This window comes from Megalopta genalis, chromosome 5 (assembly GCF_051020955.1).
Source record: "Megalopta genalis isolate 19385.01 chromosome 5, iyMegGena1_principal, whole genome shotgun sequence".
NCBI lineage: Eukaryota > Metazoa > Arthropoda > Insecta > Hymenoptera > Halictidae > Megalopta > Megalopta genalis.
The window spans coordinates 13,494,870-13,515,262 of NC_135017.1; the positions used below are offsets into that span (position 1 = coordinate 13,494,870).

The 20,393-nt window shown below is 46.4% G+C and overlaps 1 protein-coding gene and 1 long non-coding RNA gene across 7 annotated transcripts in view; one reads left to right on the forward strand and one right to left on the reverse strand.

Annotated features, from left to right (window-relative positions):
• Nucleotides 1–20,357, forward strand: part of LOC117227031 (uncharacterized) — a 31,738-nt gene extending 11,381 nt beyond the window's left edge. For all 6 annotated transcript variants that reach the window (XM_076522196.1, XM_076522197.1, XM_076522198.1 and 3 more), the window contains 7 exons: nucleotides 4,179–4,575; nucleotides 5,716–5,884; nucleotides 10,556–10,739; nucleotides 11,034–11,296; nucleotides 12,301–12,820; nucleotides 12,949–13,086; nucleotides 14,362–20,357. In XM_076522196.1, coding sequence (XP_076378311.1) covers nucleotides 4,179–4,575; nucleotides 5,716–5,884; nucleotides 10,556–10,739; nucleotides 11,034–11,296; nucleotides 12,301–12,820; nucleotides 12,949–13,086; nucleotides 14,362–14,765 — 2,075 coding nt within the window. In that variant the 3' untranslated portion in view covers nucleotides 14,766–20,357. The remainder of the gene's footprint in view (nucleotides 1–4,178; nucleotides 4,576–5,715; nucleotides 5,885–10,555; nucleotides 10,740–11,033; nucleotides 11,297–12,300; nucleotides 12,821–12,948; nucleotides 13,087–14,361) is intronic.
• LOC143259517 (uncharacterized) lies at nucleotides 2,829–5,835 on the reverse strand. Its single transcript, XR_013033481.1, has 2 exons — nucleotides 5,694–5,835; nucleotides 2,829–5,288 (listed from the first exon to the last, which is right to left on the reverse strand). It is a non-coding gene; the product is annotated as an uncharacterized LOC143259517 (long non-coding RNA).
• Nucleotides 20,358–20,393: the final 36 nt, after the last annotated feature.

Here is a 20,393-nt window from a genome sequence, read left to right on the forward strand (position 1 = left end):
TTCTTCCTTAAAATTCATGAAACACTCAATTGTCCACAGCTTCTGTCAAGGTCAGCCGAAAAAGTTGAAGATCGTGAGCTTTTCATTTACTTTTTTGTCATTCCAAGTAACAGCAGAATTAAAGAGAAGTATCGTTAATCATTGTCTAACAGGCTAGTGCTTCTGTCATCTAAAAAATAATTCAATTCGTTTATATTGTTAAATTAGGAGCCACAGAAAGACTGATAAGTCTGCGAGAAATATCTTCGATAGTATATTTTGAAAAATTGTGAAAATGGGCCGTTGTCCGAGGTTATGTCAAGGCCCTAGCCTGTGGTTCCTTGGCTCGTGGTCCTTTGGTTTATGGTTCCTTGGCTCGTGGTCCTTTGATTTATGGTTCCTTGGCTCGTGGTCCTTTGGTTTATGGTTTCATGGCTTATGGCTCCTTGGTCTATCTGCTATAACAATCGAGAACAATAGGGTACCGGAACCGGTTACTGTGGGATGACCAATTGCCATACCCTTGCATTCTTTCCGGGGCACTTTGTATATTCACCCATAAAATCATGCTATTCAACAATAAACAAAATCACTTAATACGTCTTGTTCGATCAACAATACAAAGTTAATTACGCCCGGAAATAAATCAGAGGCACAGCAATCGATCGCTCGAACAGTAACCGGCACCGCTGCCCTACTTGAAATCGGATCCCATCGGCGTTCTCTCTTAATATCGAACTCGTCCGATCGCTGCCGATCGCATCAAAATCATAACGTTTCGTTCATTTCTTGCCGCGGCTCGATCGCGATCGAGAGGAAAGCGCGACGCCGTGAACCGTGCGTGTTTACGGTGTGCATCATCGATCGGCGGGCTGATTCATCATCAACTTTCGAAGCGAATTTATCAATGGCCTGCGAAGTTTTCGCGAACGAGTAAACACGGTTCGCGGCGCGGAAACATCGGAGATAACGAATAACGGAAAGTTTTGCGACTTCGCGAAGTTGTACGTAACGCGTAGTTTCGGAGGTGCGATTTCCTGAAGAACGTCGACGGTATAATAACGTCTCTCCACCCTTATTCGGATGGTCGATCGAAAAAAAATTCCGCAGCAAAAATTCGACGCGATAAAATTCGCTATCGACGGCGATGGGTACTGCCGCCGGGTCGCGTTTGGCCCGGCGCCGAATTTCTTCCAAAATTTTCGATCAACGGTGACAGACGAACGTCCGAGCGGCGTTGGATTTATTTCCGGGATGGAACGAACGAATCGTCGATGCGCGTGCTGTTCGGGCAGCGCCGCAATGTCAGCGGCGTGTGTCGTTTCGAAAGCGGTGACCGATGCGTCGTGTCGGAGAGTCGGTATCGCCGGGTCAAAGGTCGGCGTCGGTGATCCGACGGAGAGAGTGTTCATTGCCGCGTCGCCGTTCGATTCGCGAAATTCTAGCGCGGACCGCGGGCTGCTTCTAATTATAATGCGAGTCCTCCTTGTCTGGCACGGCACCAAGCCAATTAGGAGACCGCGTTCGAAGCCGTGTTCCCCTAATCTTCGCGGATATACCGAACCCGCCTCGTATTCCCGACTTCTCTCCCTTATCTCGGCGGCACGTGGTCGGGCCGGCTCGCAGCCGTGACACTGCACCCCGGCATCGATCGCGGTGCAACGATGATGCACCGGCGACGTCCGTGCAGCTTTCTTCGAATTCAACCTCGGCGATTCCGATCGATCGGCGGCGAGAGGACCGCGGGACACATCGTCGACTACGTCGGAGCAGCCGGCGGACTTTTTTTCGTCGAGAATTTTATTCTCTCCCCGGAGCTCGGCGAACGTTTTTTTTTTTTTAAACTGTCTCGGCCGATCGAAAGCACGCGTTTCCGATTATCCGTGGCAATTTTTCCAATGCCAGGCGCGAACGAACAGGCACGGCGGAATACCTGTTTGACGGCAAACGTCGATAGCAGCGCGGTCTTTTTTTCCTCGAGCATCGAGGATGCTTCGAATTAAAGTGGTTACGCACGCACAGCCTATAAATATTCTTTAGCTGGACGTTCGGTTCTCGCATTACAGCAGGACCGCTGATTGAGCCGGCCGGCGGAGCTAGATTCGCCTAAACTTTAAATACTTAAGGGGGAGCGACCCTGCGAACGTCGCACGCCCCGGCCTGATATTCCGAATAAAATTCCGAAAATTCCTGTTCTTATGGCGCCTAATTTCTTTTTTTTTCTTTTTCGCGACAGATTCGAACTAATTTTGCATGTAATCAATTAATTCATTTACTACATGTATCGTTCCTCGCGATTTTCTTTCGGTGAAAATCTTACGCCGTTGCGTTCGACGAATTTTTTTGGCCAAGGAACCGCGCGGTGCGTCGACCACGAAGCTTCGTAGACCGAGCGAAAACAAAAAACCGTGCGCGCGCGCGCGCGCTCGCTCGCCTCGACGGAAGCGCGCGCGCCGCGGTTTTTTATTCCCCGATTGTTGTTGCGCCTGTGCGTGCACAGCGCGCCCGAAATACATTATACATTCGGCGAGGCGAGAAAACAGAATGCATGAGCGTTCGCGGAAAAAAGATTCCGGCCGGGCCCGATTGACATATCATTTGAAAGGAAAATTAGGGGCTCGATTCGCAGCGCCGCGGCGAACGAGATACCGATCGTTGCTCGGCAAATGTTTCGGCAAAAAACTCTCGAGAAATATGTTCGGCAGTGTTTTGAACTCCGCGAGGGGGTCGTTGTTTCTGCACCGGGTTCGAAGTGGAATCCGCGCGAACGCCTCATCGACGGGGCGGTAAACCCCTGATTTCTCGTCATCCGCAGATGAGTTGAATCGTCGTTGTTACCATGGTCGAAATATTTACTATTATTATTTATTAATTGAACGGTAAAATACTAATATATAATATACACAGTGATCTAATTCGAAAATACATGGCGCAAATTACATGGCTTGGGTAATAATAAATAATGATTCATCACGTTTTTGCGATATAGCAATCTTTTCAGCGTTTTGTTATTTGCGAGTGAAACTCGCTAGACATTATTTAAATGATATAATTTTTGTTAACACGGTCGCGTTGTTTCATCGATAGAAAAATTCAGAAACTTTGTGCGAGATAAATGTAGGTTCGCTTAAAATTGTTGTACTTAAAAATAGTTGCAAAATGCACCATTATTTATTAATTGAACAGGCAAAATACTGTTTAGATTACAGAATGTATAATATACACAGTGATTTCATTCGAAAATACATAGCGTAAATTGCACGGTTTGAATAATGATAAATAATGATTCATTACAGCACGCCACAATAAATATAATTATTTAAACAATATAATTTCTATTAACACATTTTATTAATCCATCGTATCAACGTTAGAAAAATGTGAGAATTTCGTGCGAGACAAACATCGCTCAAAATTCTTGCATTAAAAAATATTTGCAAAATGTATATCTATAGGGTCGTCGCGATATTTCGATTCTTGCAAGCTGCCCGTTTGGAATACCGAGATTACTCTCGGAACGACCCAACAACAGAGTTCGGTACATATTTCGAAAAGAGCATCGTATTTAATCGGGCGAGACTAACCGGTGCCCGCTAGAACACGAGGAGCCGTCGTCGTTATTTCGGCCGCGGCAGGTTCGACGGTTCGTAAGTCCGCGAAACGAAAGAGAGCTGCGTGGTGACATTGCGAGACGGCGGACACAGCCGTGTTCCGAATGCGACGCGCAATCTCGTTACGTGACACGTTTTAACGTTATTCGCCGAATGCGCCGATGCAGTCGAGCGATGCACTTGTTATTCTCGCGGTACGTACACGCCGTCTTTAAGCCCGGAATAGATTTAGGAAGCGTCGAGCTATGCGACACGGGTTTGCCAAGTCTCTTGGTACATGAATGAGTTAGTTGCATGCGCGTACACGTGCCGCGCTAATTTATAGCGTTCGAACGCCGAGAGAAAATCTCTCCTCCGGCCCCAAGAGAGAGAAAGAGAGAGAGAGAGAGAGAGAGAGAGAGAGAGAGAGAGAGAGAGAGAGAAAGATAGATCCTCTCTAGCGAAACGTTTTCGGTTGCTCTTGAACGTGTCCCGACGCGTCGATCCATTCCTCCCCACCCCTCGAAAAATTTAACTCGATTAGGTTTATTAATGTTTGTGAAAAAAATCGTTCATTCGATCGGCGGGTCTCGCCTGGCTCTGTTACAGAGGAGGAGCCGCTGGAGAACAGTAGAACGAACGGGAATCACTCGGCAGGATCCAGAGGGAGCCCCGTGATTTCGAGCACACGAATAACCCCGCTCCACACCGCGTCCCACGTTCACCTGACCCATCAGCAACAGCAACCGCAACCGCAACAACCGCCGGTGCAACAGCAACCCCCACCCCAGCCGCAGCAGCAGCAACAGCAGCAGCCGCAACAACAACAGCAGCAACAGCAACCGCATCACCCCCAACACCACCACCACCATCACCATCACAACAATCACAACAGCACGCATAACGTCTACGTGGAGAACCACAATTCGAATCACTCGCAGCAGAACGCCGGCAATCTCGTCGTTGACCTTGAACCGAACCATGACAATAAGAAGCATCGGAACGGGTAAGAAGAACTCTGTCCCGTCTCGCGTGTCCGATGCTCGGGGAACCGTTTACGCGAGCCACGGCGTTCTCGAATTCATTTGCACGGTCGCGGAGAAACGATGAATTTTCCGCGGGGCACCGTCGGCGAACCGCGAAAGGGTTGTTCCGGGGTCGAAAGCGAGAAAGTGTTCGTATAAATAAATCGGCCCGCAATGGGAAAAAATCGATCGGCAGTCGAAGTTAAGTTTAGCGAACGCCGCCGGGTCGGTCGGTCGGTCCTTTCGATCGCTCCCCCGGCTTTTCTCCTCCGTCTCCTTCCCTTTCCGTCTTCGTCAGCCTGTTGCTTCGTCCGCTGTTACGCTCTCGCCACTCTCTACCCCTTCTGCCCGGCTGGAGCAGCGCGCGGCGCCCCCTCCGCCGTCTTTCCCGGTCCCTGTTTTCTTGCGGCGCGGAGGCATACACGTCGGCGGTGCCGACGAGGCAGAATCTGCTATCCATTCACGCGATGCACGTGTCCAGGGTGAATGGCACGTGCACGGCGCGTCGGCTCGCCGTGTCCCGTGTCGCATCGCCGCGAGAGAGCTGGCCGGTGACGCGGTTGCCACGATCGGGTCGCAGGGCTGTCTCACGGGGTGCGCGATTCTCCCCGATTCGACGCTCGGATCCCGCAGAGAAATGGACGATTTCGGAAACGGGGACACGATTGGTCGAGCCTTGTGCCTCGATGGGTAACTATAAAAGAACAAGAGATAAGCTTGACGTAACCTTCTCGTCCTAAATTGTCCATTTTTGTGTACAGTCCGAGCGGTAATTAGAGAGAATGTACTGCAATACAGTAATGTCTCCCATACTGACGCTCAGATTGACCACAAAAATGGACAATTTGGGAAGAAGAGATGCGATTATTCGAGCCTTGCGGTTTATTTTTATTGTTATAATTGTCCACAATTATAAAAATGAGCCGCAAGACTCGAATAATCGTATCTCCTCTTCCCAAATGATCCATTTTAGTGGACAATCTGAGCGTCAGTATGGGAGACATTACTGTGCCGCGATCGAGGCGACTCCCGCCGGTCGAAATTTCAACCACGGGCTCGCGGAATCAAATCTGTACATAAATCTGTAATAAATCTGTACCGTCCGCTTCTCTGTGTTCCAGGCCCTGCGTGATCCGATCGGGCACCAGGGAAGTGCACAACAAACTCGAGAAGAATCGAAGGGCGCACCTGAAGGAGTGCTTCGAGTTACTGAAAAGGCAGCTACCTCAGCAGGACGAGAAGAAGTCTTCGAACCTTTCCATTCTTCACGCGGCGATCAGGCATATACAGGTAAGCGCGAGGGCCTTCGTCTCTCATGGCTGTAAAACAACCACCCCTGGCGACCGAGGATTCGAACACCGTTTTAAAACCCAAGTCACACGTTCCCGCTTCCGAGATAGCATCGTCGCTTGAAGTTCCTATCGCTTCGTATCGGTAGCGTCTCAAATTGCATCATTTTCTCGAGTCTGTGGAATTTGTTCTCGCGACGCTTCTCCGTTGAATTCTATACGCTGCAGTTCAATGAACGCGTTAACTTTTAACTATGCGAAATCGTCGCTTGCGGTTTTCCTTCTAGCCACAGAATTTTCTTTCAATTTTTAAGGTTACGTCAAGCATCGAGGGTGGGTCATTGGCAAGCGCGATTCGATGTACTCGATTTTAAGATTTAACCCTTTGCACTCGAAGCCATTTTAACCGTAAATCTAAATTAACTTTTCTGACTTGTAATATTTCCATTTCATACGATAAAGTGCATTTCATGCGTATGAAATTGAGTGTTGTGACTCATACGACAGTTAGACTTTTAACAATCTTTTTATATCAAAGCTTTGATAATATAAATATTATCTTGGAACGTGATGTAACAATTTTGGTGATGCCTCAGAGTCACCACTCAAGTGCAAAGGGTTAAATCTGATTCGGTAAGTCGAGAAGACGTTTTGAGAAATTGATAACGTTCGAACATCGGTTCGTCATTGTTTTGTAGCTCCATCGAGAAGCTATTCCGTCTTATTTGAGAATTGTTCACACCACTGTACAGTTAGAAAAGTCGCGGGAAAGTATCGCATGGCCGCCCCCTGTCCGCGAAGGTGGGGGGCGGTTGCACGGTTCGTATCTTCCGTCTCGCGTTTTCTCCCTAAATGCTTGGCGCTCGGTCTCCGCCGGTTCCATTTCTCCAGCACCGCCGGCCGTCTCTCTCCGACCGCTATTGTCCACTCGGATCCGCCGTCTCGTTCTATTTCCGCGTTTCTCACCTCGGGCCGTCCTCCTCCTCCTCCCCCTCCTCCTCCTCCTCCTCCTCCTCCGGCGCGGCTCGCCGCGCGGCGGCGCAAGATGCTCGCCGGCCTCGGTCCGGGTTCGGGCCTGCACCGACGGCACCATCACGCTGTCTCCGACTCTCACGCACGTACAATATTCTTCGCCGTGGTCGAGGCCCGCGTCTACGGTCGCTGCTCCACGTGACCACGCGGCCATCGGCGTTGCGCCGCATGGCACGTACAGCACACACTCTCGCTATCCGAAACTTTTATCGTCCGGCGCCATTGTTGGCGACTCCCGGAGCCACCGGGCCGACCTTAGCCGCGCGGAGCCCGTCGGGACCTTACGGCGTGTGCAAATTTCATCCGGCACAACGTAGGCTAAGCGGGCCCAATTACCGAGGTCGCCCGGAATCCACCGCCGTTGTTTTCATTCTTCGTCGTTCGTACGGCGAAGAATTTATAAACAAAATGTTTCATGAAACATTCGGCGTTGCATCGATGGAATGAAATCGTGAGAGTGCTTCGTTTACTGCGAGTTCTAAAAAAGAAAAATGATTGAAAGGCGCGCTAGGATAAGGATGAGAACGTCACAATGGATTAGGCTCGTTAAAAATCGTCGAGGGGAAGGGACGAATTTTTATCGGTTTCCGTGTCCTCCGATCGATTCGAAGAATCTTTCTTTCGCGCGAAGATCCGCGATCTTACTAATTAGAGAATTATTAATTACGATCGCCGCACGGTATCCGGCTCGACCACCCTATCTGCCACAACAATGACCCGACTGAATGTCTGCCAGATTACAGATACATTGAGGCAGTCTTAGCATTGACAACATCGCGCCGGCTAAGTCTAGATTTAGGATCGCCGGTGTACCGTTTCCGTTTGGAAAACGACGAGCGCGTTCAGATTGGCCAGCGGCGAATTCGTCGCGAACGTGTTCGCCCCGCGCCGGCTACGAAAGCCGACGGGCCAAAAGAGCGTTCGTTTCAGGCCCTGCGATTCGGTGCAGTTTCATAAAGCGACGAACGATCAGCGCGGCAACTCGTGCCAGATAACGGCCGGCCAGATAAGGTAGAAAGAAATGAAAGCGGCGTTATTTGCAATATCCGCGGCGATACTGCGTGCGAATTCAGCCGGAGGTGGCGGCGACCACGTGCTCCTAAGCCGCGCGTGCGCCTATTCACGTAACGACCTTCGTTCTCCTTCCTCTCGTCGGCCGCTGCTTAGGCGCTGTCTCCCTCCGGCTCGCGCAGGCCTCTCCGCCCAGTGGTGGTTATCTATGTATGTATTCCTTCTCTCCCATCCCCCTCTCCTTGACGACGCACTATTCCACGCTGCGCTTGTCTTCTTCTAACCGTCGCCGGGCCAGCGGAGCCCTCTCGCGCAGCGTGTTTTTGCTCGTCCCGAGGCAAAAGTCCTCACCGACTGTTTATGCCGGTGCGCGGCTCTCCCTCCTCCGCCTTCCTTCCACTCCGCCGTCTCGTTCTCCTTTCTCTCTTCCCCCCACTCCGCTCCTAATCATCCAGAACCGTGCGCCGGAGTAGAGGATCGTGTCAGCCATCGGAGCTGTTGAACTTGCAGGCGATTCTTGCACAAGGTGTTTGCGAAACATCGGCTCTGATTCCGCCTCGGTTACCAACCCCTTCGGGACGCTGTCCCAAGTCCAACCCTTCTTCTTCGCTTCGACTCTGCTCGCGTCGTGCGAGAAACGTTCGCAAGGCTAGTCCCTGTTTAATTGAGAACTTTTTAATGAACTGCTCGATGGGAACAGTGGTTTCAGTTCTGCACCGAGTCACCCTCGTAATATAATAATATAATATAATAATAATATAATATAATAATAATATAATATAATATAATAATATAATGTAATATAATATAATAATATCATCATAAATAAAATATAATAATTTATAATAGTATAATATAATAATTTCGTTTGAGCTTATCGGCAACTATTGGAACGATAGAAACAAAACTGCAGACGATCTAGGCTGAATGAGACGAAAAGTTCGTACAAATTTAGCGGAATATTGGTGAAACAATTGCGGAGTAAATTCGACGTTGATCGACGTTCGGGAAAGTTTTAGTTGCGACGTGAATCATCGAACCACGTGCATCGTATCAGTAAAGCCGAGCGCGCCGACAGTCGCGTGAGTTTCTCCGCGCGGAACATTTTCTGCTGAATCTTCGTTGCAGGCTTATCGGGAGCTCTATCATTTTTATCGGGGCTTATCGCGCATTCGAGGACGTACGGTGAAATTTTCGAAACACTTGCCGTTTGTTGTCGCTCGATTCGCCGGGCGTTCACGGGGGGGACGTGAAAACGAGAGGAGCGCGATCGGTTCTCGATTTCTGTAACGAGCCACCCGAAGCATCGACGTTTCGGAATTCCGGTGTCGCGGGCGGGGGAGGGGAGTTCGAAATTCTCTTATCAGTTCGCGCGCCCGGAAGCCGGCGGGGACGCGCGGCAGCTCCTCGCGCGACGGATTTTAAATTGCGCACGTCGAGAGCGTCGTCCTTGCAGATTTTTGTGGTGCGACGCCGCTTCGAAGGCGCGCTCCTCGCATACGCGCCGTCCGTATCGGCCGGTGGGCTGTCGGTGGCCGCCGTCACGTGCACGTTCCTTCACGCGTGTCCGTGCTGACGTCAAACGGCGGAGCCTTATCGTGTTTCGTTGCGGATAGGTGTCCTGAATCCGCAGGAGTATCGTGTGACACGGCTCGCGCGCGGCACCGTATTCTTGAAAGTGAAGCGAAAATATTTCCTCCGTCGGCTTTCTCTCGATTTTCTCACGTGCGGAACAATGAACCTAACTTGATCGTCCCGCGCCGCGACCTTCGCGCCGCGCCGCGGAATCTTCTTCTTCTTCTTCTTCTTCGTCTTCGCAGCCGTCGCCGTAGTGTGTAGACCACCGCGTGTGTTTATCATTTATCGCCGCAGCGCGGATCTCTTTTTTTTTCCTTACGCAACGGCTGCGCATTTCTCATGGAAATCGAGCAGACAAAAATGTCGTCTTGCGTTGCTACGACGGATCGTTATTAGGTCGTGTCGTAAATCATTTCCGATGCAGCTATGTAGAATCTGTTTTTCGTATCTACCCGCTGTGAGGGATAAGGGTTCGAAATAAATGAAATAAACGAAATAAATGAAATGAGTAAAATAAATGAAATAAATAAAATAAGCGAAATAAATGAAATAAACGAAATAAATGAAATGAATGAAATAAATGAAGTAACTCTACCCGCTATGAGGGATAAGGGTTCAAAATAAATAAAATAAATGAAATAAATAAAGTAAACGAAATAAATGAAATAAATAAAATAAACGAAATGAATGAAATAAACGAAATAAATGAAATAAATGAAGTAACTCTACCCGCTATGAGGGATAAGGGTTCAAAATAAATGAAATAAATAAAATAAACGAAACAAATGAAATGAATGAAATAAATGAAATAAACGAAATAAATGAAATGAAAAAAATAAACGAAATATATGAATCGAGAAAAACGAAATAAATGTCTGATAAAAAAAAAATACAAGTAATTGATGCCTCTGTCTAATAATTCCGTCGGTGCTTGTATGTCACAGAAATAGGGTACGTTTAAGAGAACGAAGCATCGACGACGGAACGGGGATTAGGGTAACGTGTTGTGGCTGGCGGACGCTTCTTCAACGCTTTGATAACTCTGTTGCAGACGTTGAGGAGGAAGGAACGGGACTGCGAGCACGAGATGGAGAGGCTCGCCAGAGAGAAAATCGCTGCCCAGCAGAAGTTACTAGCTTTAAAGAAGGAGCTCTCCGCCACGTGGGATCATATTGATTTTAATACTCTTTTGCCGGAACAGAGTTCGGCTACCGACGTCACCGCCACCAAAAGTGGTAAGTCCCAGATCGTTTCGCGTTTCTCAATTATTTTTATAAACACGTTAACCCACGATTCTCTTCTGAACGAATTTTTATTTTAAACGTTTACAAATTTTTCTCGTAAATCCGTATATTTTTAAAGGGAAACAACCTTTATTTTATCGCCAAAAGGAAAAATCAATTGGGGTTCTTTTCTATTTCTTTCTTAAATAAACGAATTCAGGGCAAAGCCGTTGAAGTAAAAAAATCCAATCTTTTTTACCGGATCGTTCGATGTTGATCGAATATTCAAACCGTCGAATTTTATAGAAAACATGGAGGTGGACGTGACGGGGTTGGCCCGCGGAGGCACGAGGTACAGCAGCACCAGCAGCCTGAGCAGCGCGGCCACGGCCAGCTCACCGCAGACGCTGCAGACCTCCAGCACCACTCCCAATATTCACAATCAAGTCGCAACCGCGGCCGTTGTCTGTCAGACCCAGGGTCTCAACCTTGCGCAAAGTTCTAGGGAAAGTCCGCCGGCAAGTTCAAGTCCCAGAACGCCAACGCCTAGCATTCCTACCCCGGCACAGGTAAATCCGATGATCCCTCCGACGGATTCTTGTCCGCAAGGCCCCAGTGTCAATCGAACGTTTGTCACCGTGTTAGAACGATTCGTTTTATGGTACTGTCGCGAGAAGAATCTTCGGACGCATGGATTAGCTCGGCGGGTTAGATATCGGCTTCGTAATCCCGAGGTTGCGGGTTCGAAACCCCGGTTAGGTAAAAAAATTCTCTCTCGGCAGCTTGCAGTCCGCGCACAGTTTTTCTCGCGCGGGAACATTTGAAATGGGTAGTTTATATATATCCTTCGTGCACCGAAGCAAGCCGTTGGGCACAACGTGACTGTATTAGCGTTTGTGTGTGAAACGGTGCTAGAGAAATTCGCGGCTAAAATAATACGTTTCATGCAGCATTAGAGTGTGAAATGATAAAATAGTGGCGAACACCGTCCTTTCTTTTTTCTTGATACTAAACCCATCTGTACAGGTCAAATAACTCGATTCATATTTTTCGTTCAACAATCATTTTGAATGCCACGCCGGTTTTACAGAAATTGCCCGTGGCGCCACGATGAATTTTCTTTTATTTGATACATATAACGTTGAAGTATTATCTGCAATAGATAAGTTACAGTGTATAACCATGTGTGACATGTTAATTGCGACGGGGATCACAGTTTGAATCGACGATGGTAATAATACCAAATTTTAGATATTCACATTTGTTTTGAATTATATATATATATTTCTATCAATTTGGGGGCGCCGGTCACCGGTGGCCCCCGTGGCATTCAACGTGTTAAAGTACAACGATGTTTCTATGAGAAATGATGTAATAAATTTCTTTATCTGGGGCTCTATTTTTTAACAATGATTGCACGAAATCTAAATAAATTCAATCGTGCCATTTTGCAAGGAAAAATGCTCCAGTTACATTTACGCTTGCTAGGTTTATAGATGCGTCACGAAATACAGGCAGGATGTGAAATAGTTGTAAAATAGTAATTTTAAGGGATGGTTCCGTTTGATTACAGGAGAAAGTGACTACTTCGCCGACCGGTATAGTGCAGCAACAGCAACAGCAACAGCAACAGCAGCAGCCTCACCAGCTCCACCTACCGATCAGCGCGCAGATGTTGAACACGAACCAGGGCCTGGCGACGATCGTGCCGACCCTGCAGCACATCGGGCCGAGCCTGAGGGTGATACCGGGCGACACCAGGCAGCTGCTGGTGGCCCACACCCCGGGCAACAACGAGTCGAGACCGTTGACGCTGGCCGTGCAGAACTCCTCGGATCAATCGAGGCCGCTGATCGCGGTGCAATCGAACACTGGAAACGAGCCAAGGCCTGTGGCGCTGGTCGTTCACTCGTCCACGGCCAACGACAACCGAGTGACGTTCGTGCACTCGAATCTGTCCAACAACGATAGGCCGTTGGCCTTAGCCGTGCAGTCCTCCGCCAGCGATGTCAGGCCGGTCACATTCGTGCACTCGACGAACGAGGGAAGACCGATAGTCCTCGCTGCGCATTCACCCGCGCTGAACGTGACGAGTGAGTAGAGAGAGGCCCCCTGCGCCGGCGACTATGCAACGACCACGGCGGAGCTACCTCTTTTATAGATTTATAATGTATATATGTATATATACATATATATATGTATATGTAAAATTGTGTTGCAGATACCCAGACGAGGATAAGAGCAGGAGATTCTCAGAACACGCATAAAATGGTGGGCGGCGTGACGCTGGTCGGTGGGAACGGGTCGGAGCTGACCCGGCTACCGGGAGGCGCCGAGTTGAACATACTACCAGCGAACGGTATGCCTAATTTTCACCGTGTTCAACTACCGCTCGCAGTTTTCCCTCGTTTCGTTTCGAATTCGCCGCCGTTCTACGGCGCGACCAGTAACGTTCCGCGCGCTCCGTTCGACTACGTGACGTCACCGGTTCAATAGCCAATAGCAAACGGCATCTCGTACTCGATAACAATGCGGCTCGCAGCGAAAGCCAACGGGACGGTAACGAGAGGAAACTGTTGTTGTCGTTTCGAGAAACATGGTTTGAAGTTTTTTACGTGCAATCGGGATAGGAATTTTTTCCGAAAAGAAAAAAACAACAACAGAATATTTTATACCTTGACACATCTGTTTAGAAAACAGTGCGGCTTTCAAAAGTGGAGGAACATTATTTATAAAAACTATTCATTCGATCATGTATTTTATTAAAACATTAAAACATTTCTGTTCGCATTCAACCCCTTTAATACATCCTATTTCTGTTCTCCAAACTAGTATTTAAATCGACTATTGTTTGCAACGTGTTTTGTTTTATGGTTAATCGATTTGTTCGAAGTCAAACCGATTATTCCGTTTTGCTAAACGCTGCAGCTACAAATCAATGTTCGTGAACGTTACAAGGATTTTTGAGCGGACGATATTAGAAGGCTGCGATAGCTGTACCGAATAGGGCACAGCTTTACGGCCGGGAGGGATTCATAGATTCCGGGTTCGAATCTCTCCACACCCTGTTTAATGGGAAAAATCGAGATTGAAAAATATTATATTCCATTGAAACCCCATAAATACCCAGGCATCGTATGGAAGGCCAGAATTGCATTAAGACTAGCACTTCTGTAACACTATAATGCCACAGTAAACTGGTCACTTGTGCAGAACGATCGGTGGGGTTAGGATTTTCTTAGCCGTAATCGTTTTGAAAGTGACCAACATTTCTCTCCAAAAGAGAACTTAAGCTATACTTTTACGTACTCTTTATATGTATACTCTGATAATCGGCGACTCCTCGTCTCACATTTTCGTTTCCAAGCTGCGAGAAACAATTTGGAAGAATTTACTGTACACGATTATTCGTTACGCATCGTTTCATCAATCTTTCATATTCATTTTTGTACTTTTCAACACGACCAATATAGCAATAAACTCGAATCATTCTACGACCATTATTTTTCTGTACACTTTCCAACATGAATACATTAGAAGGTCAACATCTTTCTTTTTTTTTCAAATGGAATCGTATCTTCGCGACACCTTGTATATAGCAGGTCGATTCTAATTCTCGTTGATCGTATTGCAGGGTTGACGCTGAGCCACGCGGGCGTGTCGCTACAGACGGCTGCGGGGAAGCCGGGGTCGACCACGGTGATGCAGAACGCTCCGTCCACAGAGGGTATCGCCCACATCGTCGGCTCGCACGCGCCGCTGTCCGGCCTGACGCCGATCGTCACCCCGATGACCGTGGTCTCGCAGGGTAGCCAGATGACGGCGCACATTATAGCGCCGTCGAGCCTGGCCGGCAAGATGATCACCACGCCGATCCTGAAGTCGGTCGCGCAGATGCCGATCGTGAACGCCCAATACATCAACACCACCACCCTGGTGAAGCCGGTGGTGGTGGTCAGTTCGCCGTCGACCTCCAGCCCGCAGTCGACCACGTCGTCCAGCACGCAGCCGTCGTCAACCACGCACTCGACCGTCTGACAGAATCAAAGGAAGCTGAAATTCCTTTGAGAAAAGATCCGACGTCTATCGAACGTCAATGGCGAGCCTCGCGACCGACCGCCGCGTGAGGGAACCACGTGATAAAGCGAGACGGATGGGTCGCGGTTATGCGATCTGGATCGCGGACCGGTTGTCTACTCTTGACACGGGAGGAAAACTTTTCTATTTCCGGCTCGTGATCGTAACGTGTTTGAAATTCGAGCTCTTCCAAAGAGTGAGCTAGAGAGAGAGAGAGAGAGAGAGAGAGAGAGAGAGAGAGAGAGAGAGAAAGAGCTGCCAGAAGATCCTGATGCTGAGGCCGCACGGATACACATGCTATTCGTGTTAGCCCTCGGCCGGCGGACGCTGGTTTCGTGTTTTGGCTCAGAGTATTCAAATCGTTCCCCGAATCACAGAATTTTCGGCAACTAAATGTAATGAATTGTCATCAAGGTAGGAGCAACGGAAAGTCTAGATAAGTCTGCGAGAAAGTACCTTCAAGATACAACTGTACATTGTGAATAGAGTACAGTTTGCAGAAACGATCCGCTGTTCGAGGGTTGATATGTTAAATACGTCGGCGCGGAGATCCTCTGGAGAGATCCTGCGTTTATGCGACGTCAGCCTAGGGATCCGTTCGAGATCTTCTGGCGTCCCTGAACCGACTGAAAAAAGCTGGTTCGCTGGCTTTCGTTTCACTTGCCGGTTGCGCGCGGTACCGCGTACCCTCCCCCCCCCCGTTGGTCTGAATTTAAGTCGAAACGCGGCAAAATCGCGTGTCCCCCCAATGAATATCGGCTGTTGCTTAAATCTTCGTTTTGTAAAAAAAAATTCGTCGAGGCAGCTGAGACGTGGAAATTTGGATTTTGTACATATAGACGTTGTTATGTAAATGTTGAAATTGATTTTGAGATATCGCGATGCCGGCGCAATCGGGGAAGTTGAAGGGAGCGGAGGAAACAAGGAAATAAAAAAAAACGACTGTGCTTCGAGTGATGTTAAATTAATGAATTCGTATGACAAGATTGGTTTTCTTGATCAATTGTCTTGGGAATCGGATGGACGGTATATACGCTCGTGCTTTCTTTCTTTTTAAATTAACGTATACAGTGGCTGTGGAGAAACGTTTATTATCATACGCCTATGTTTACTCTCGAGAAATTGGATCGTACAAATTTCTGTCACACCGGGAGCATGCCGTAGGAAGACACGGTGGACGTTTATCGAGTGCTCGAGTATTTATTCGCTTATATTTATTTTACAAATATAATTGAGCACGCGCCGTGTGTTCTTGGCCCCCGCGAACGCATTCAGGTTTCTTCTTTCTTTGCAGTAAAAAAAGAAAACAATCGACCGTCGGCCAGAATGCGTTCGCCACGACTTCGTTCGTATCAACGACGCTCAGCTGTGACTTGGAAATATTGAAAGAGCAACGGTGTTAGAGGTTAGGTCGTTAACGGGTGCACGCGCATCGGGACCGGAACGGTTTGTATCACGTGACCGTTCACCGTACTATTTTAAATCGCTTTCTACGTTGAGCTTTCGAGCTTTCTTTCGATATACTCGATACGAGACCGTTAATTCGTCAAAGAAATTCTGATCATAAGTCGACGAAATAATCTCCCGTGAATGCGTTAACGATTTTTGTTGCGCGCACGATCACGGTTAACCTCGAATTGCCGATGGTAGTTTCGATCCTTCTTGAACTGTAGTTCGTACATCTCAAGAAGAACAAAAAAAAAAAAGAAAGAAAAAAAAGAAAACGAAGAAGCAAGCTCTTTTTTGCGACAGAAAAGTTTGAGGATCACGAAATTAATTCGATTCAAATTGATTATAATTTCTGTGGGAGAAAACGAATGTTCGCAGACGGGAGAGTGACGTGTTGTGATTATTAACGGTCTCATTCAGATATCATGGTTTATGCCTTAGTATTATTATTACTTGTATCCGCGTACGCATACATGTACATCTTGTTTTTTCTTTTTTTATTTTTTAAATTATTTAATCGAAGGCTCGGTCAGTCAGTCAAGCTGATATATAATGTATGTATGTAAAATGCGCTGCGTCGGTTTTTATTAAGTTATTGGTTAGCGGAGAGTGAAATCGTTGTTTTTTTTTTTTAATTACGGGAACGACACGCCCGGAATGTCATAGAAAATGTCACCCTAGTTCGACAGAGCGTCTCCTGGAATTGTTGGGGAAACAATTTTTTTTCAATTTTTTGAAGCCTTGCCTCAAAATAATTCGCACAACAGTGTTTGGTTGTGTCCCTTGCGCGTTGCTAACGAGGGAAAGTTGTGTATCGGTGGTTCGTGATAGTAACGCTATTCGAGGAGAAACAGACTAGCAATAACGAAAGAGAGGTATAGAGAGCCATAATCGATGGAGTCGTGTATGCTTGAACATAGCATCGGTTTCGCACGAAACGGATCGAGCACGATGAATTATAAAACTTTAGCGATGATAGTACTACTAAATTAGTAGATGTTTCAAATAGAGCAACGCTACTGAATCAGTAGCTCATCGTGCAACACATGCACTTCCTAACGAGTCGGAGGGGACCCTTCGATTAAAAATATATCAAAGTTTTTCGTACGTGTCTGTCTTTTTTTCTAAAAAAAAAAAAAATTACACAACAGATTGACAATGAAACGAAGTCAATTCAAATTGTAAACTCTTACGAAGCGTGTATTGGGTACAAATTTTTCAACCGTTTGTAGCCGACTGTATGAATACTTTTGTTCCTCGCTGTGCACTTTTATTAACTAACGATTAATTTCACTTATTTCATTGACTACTAGTTGATTTATTATTATATGCATATTCGACAATCTTCGAAAAGTTTTCGTTTCGAGAACTTCTTTCGAAAGGATCAGTTTATTTTACGTATACATTATAAAAACGATCTTTTTACTCATTCCTGATCAGAATCATTGCTTATCATTTGCGATGTTATTATTTTATAATCTGATAGCTACGGTGACTTTTTCACGCTTTATTTGTACAATATACGCCAGCCATGGGCGCAGACTACCCATGCCTGGTCTATAGAATGCAAATACGAATTCTTCTGAGGCGTCAATCGTTCGTATCCATCGAAACCGATACAGTAACGTTTCGAAAATCAAAGAGTTATTCGACGTATCGAAAAAATTCTTTCACATTCAAATAGCCCTCATCAAACTGGACCAGTTTTGCTTGAGAAGTTTCTTAAAATTCTGCACGTATCGGGAATTATAACGATTTCAATGTTTCGTTTGTCCCCTGCATACTTACGCCTATGGTTTCCATTTAAACCAGTATAACTTTCGATGTGCGCACAATTCGAAAAAATCGTTCAAACAAAAGATACCCAGTTTCACGGTGGCTGTACGAACGTGTAAAAATTTCTTCGAAAAAGCGTCGTTTTAACTCTAATTTCAAGGCCTCCGAAAACTATCTTCGAAACGCTGCTGTGTCCACGATTGTCTTTCGGTTCTGCACCCGCTTTCTTTTTATCGAGCAAGACCAACGCCGACACGGAGAACAAATATCCGGACGATATTTTCCACGCCGATCGGATTCAAAGCAACAAAAGACGAACGAGAAACGTATTATTTGTTTATATCGCTCGAAATTTGCAACTGGACAAAGAAGCAAAATTCTGCGCCTGCGCGTGCGCACTAGTCATTTCGTTCCCTCCTTGACGTGACTACATATAAAGTATAAAGTGTCTATCTCGAATCGTGACTTGATTTCGGCGCTTTCGTTCGATCCGATCCCGAAATCGTGCAATCGATGTAAATAGTCGTACTAGATGGGGGCATTCCGAGCGGTCGATTCGAACTTACCAAACGTAAAATTGTCTTATATGTGTGTCGTCGTTACACATACATCTGTCGTTACATACGTCGACTGTTTCGTTAACTTTCATGTCTGGCTCCTTCGTGTCAGTCCCGAGGCCAGCGAAACGAAGAAAAACAAAAAAGAGGTTTTCAGGTTAGGAACGTTTTCGAGGTTAGGCCGAGAGCCAACCGGTTTGCGTTCAGCGGTGTAGAAACCGGGCTCGCTGTGCGGGTACAAAACGGCGACCATCGATGTACAGAGGCTCCCGTTAATATTCGGACACTTTTCAAAACGCAATAAGTTTTTGAAAGCTAGCATAAACGATCTGAATATTTTTTTTTTTTATATGGTAGGGGCACTAGTGACTATACTATTGACTATACTATTTTGTTACAATTTTGCTATCGCTTGGAATGACAATACAAAATAGAAGACTCACGATTTGTAACTTTTACATCTGAGCATTAAAAGATCGAGGAAATTGCAATTTTCTCACACTTATTGGTCAAAAGTGTGAGAAACTACGATTTTTGCTATCTTTAATTGTTTATACAGGTCAATCGATCAAAATGAAATTTTTAACACGCGCATTAACTTAACGAGATCTACAAGACGCATTTTTCAAATTTTCATTATATTCTCAGATAAAAAAGCTACAGGACGAGAGTTCCTTGTTTTCTCTATAGTCATTCTAAGCAACAGCAAAATTTAAAAAAAGCATTCTAGTTACGGTCTAGTAGACTGCTCGCTGTGTCATTTAAAAAAGAAAAATTCAAGTTTAGTTTTAAAAAAGTTATCGCGTTTTGAAAAGTGTCCGAATATCGACGGGAGCCGCTGTATGTCCTTTTCATGATTTCTCTTGTCCCTTTTTGTACATAGAGCTCACATCGGTCCGCGAAGAAAGAAATGGTGGACGATCCGGGGAATGGGCGGGAGGGAGGGAGGGAGGGAGGGGGGATAAGTATATGGAGAAAATATTATGTGTACATGAACAATGTGATATAAGTAATTAACGAAATTACTTAGCACTGTAGCGTTTAAGCAGAACTGTTAAACTGTTTACAGCGTAGAACGTATGATGCTAATTATTATTTACTAACATCCTAAACGAATCGTAATTGTACATAGAGTTACGCAGGTATGCGAGAGAGTGATTGAGCGAGAGAAAGAGCGAAAGAGAGAGAGAGAAAGAGAAAAAAGAGAGAAAAAGAGAAAGTAAAAGTTAGCGCGACAGGGGTGGGGGGTGGGGGGAAGCAAGAAAATCGCGAAGAAAAAGTACATATATCAGGTAAAAAAAGTATGCGAGAATGAGAGAGAAAAAGAGAGAGAACTAAAAAAATTGAACGCGTGCGGAAATGTTTTCTTTTTTAGCGACGCCAATGGCATCGTGTATATATTCACATCGTGATAGAGCCTGTAGATCGTAATTCTCGTGTGAATGGGACAGCGAGCGAATTCTTCTGCGTTCCGGTAAGAGTGTTGTTGTTGTTGTAGTCTATGTCGAATTTTGTTATACGTCGTCGCTGACGTATGGAAACGTACGGTATATCTCACGAATCTTGGGACGACTTGTTGTGCATTGAACTGTAAGAGAGCGAACGAGCGAGCGAGCGAGAGAGAGAGAGAGAGAGAGAGAGAGAGAGAAAAGAACTATGCGGAAAATCATATTGTAGAGACGAAACGAAGCGGGCGGACAACACTTTTTGTTTTCAAAAGAATGCGACAAATTTCAATACAATCTATTACAATAAAAACGTAAGCGTGGAACGTTGTTCAGCTGCCTGTCCCTGCGTTTTCTTTCAG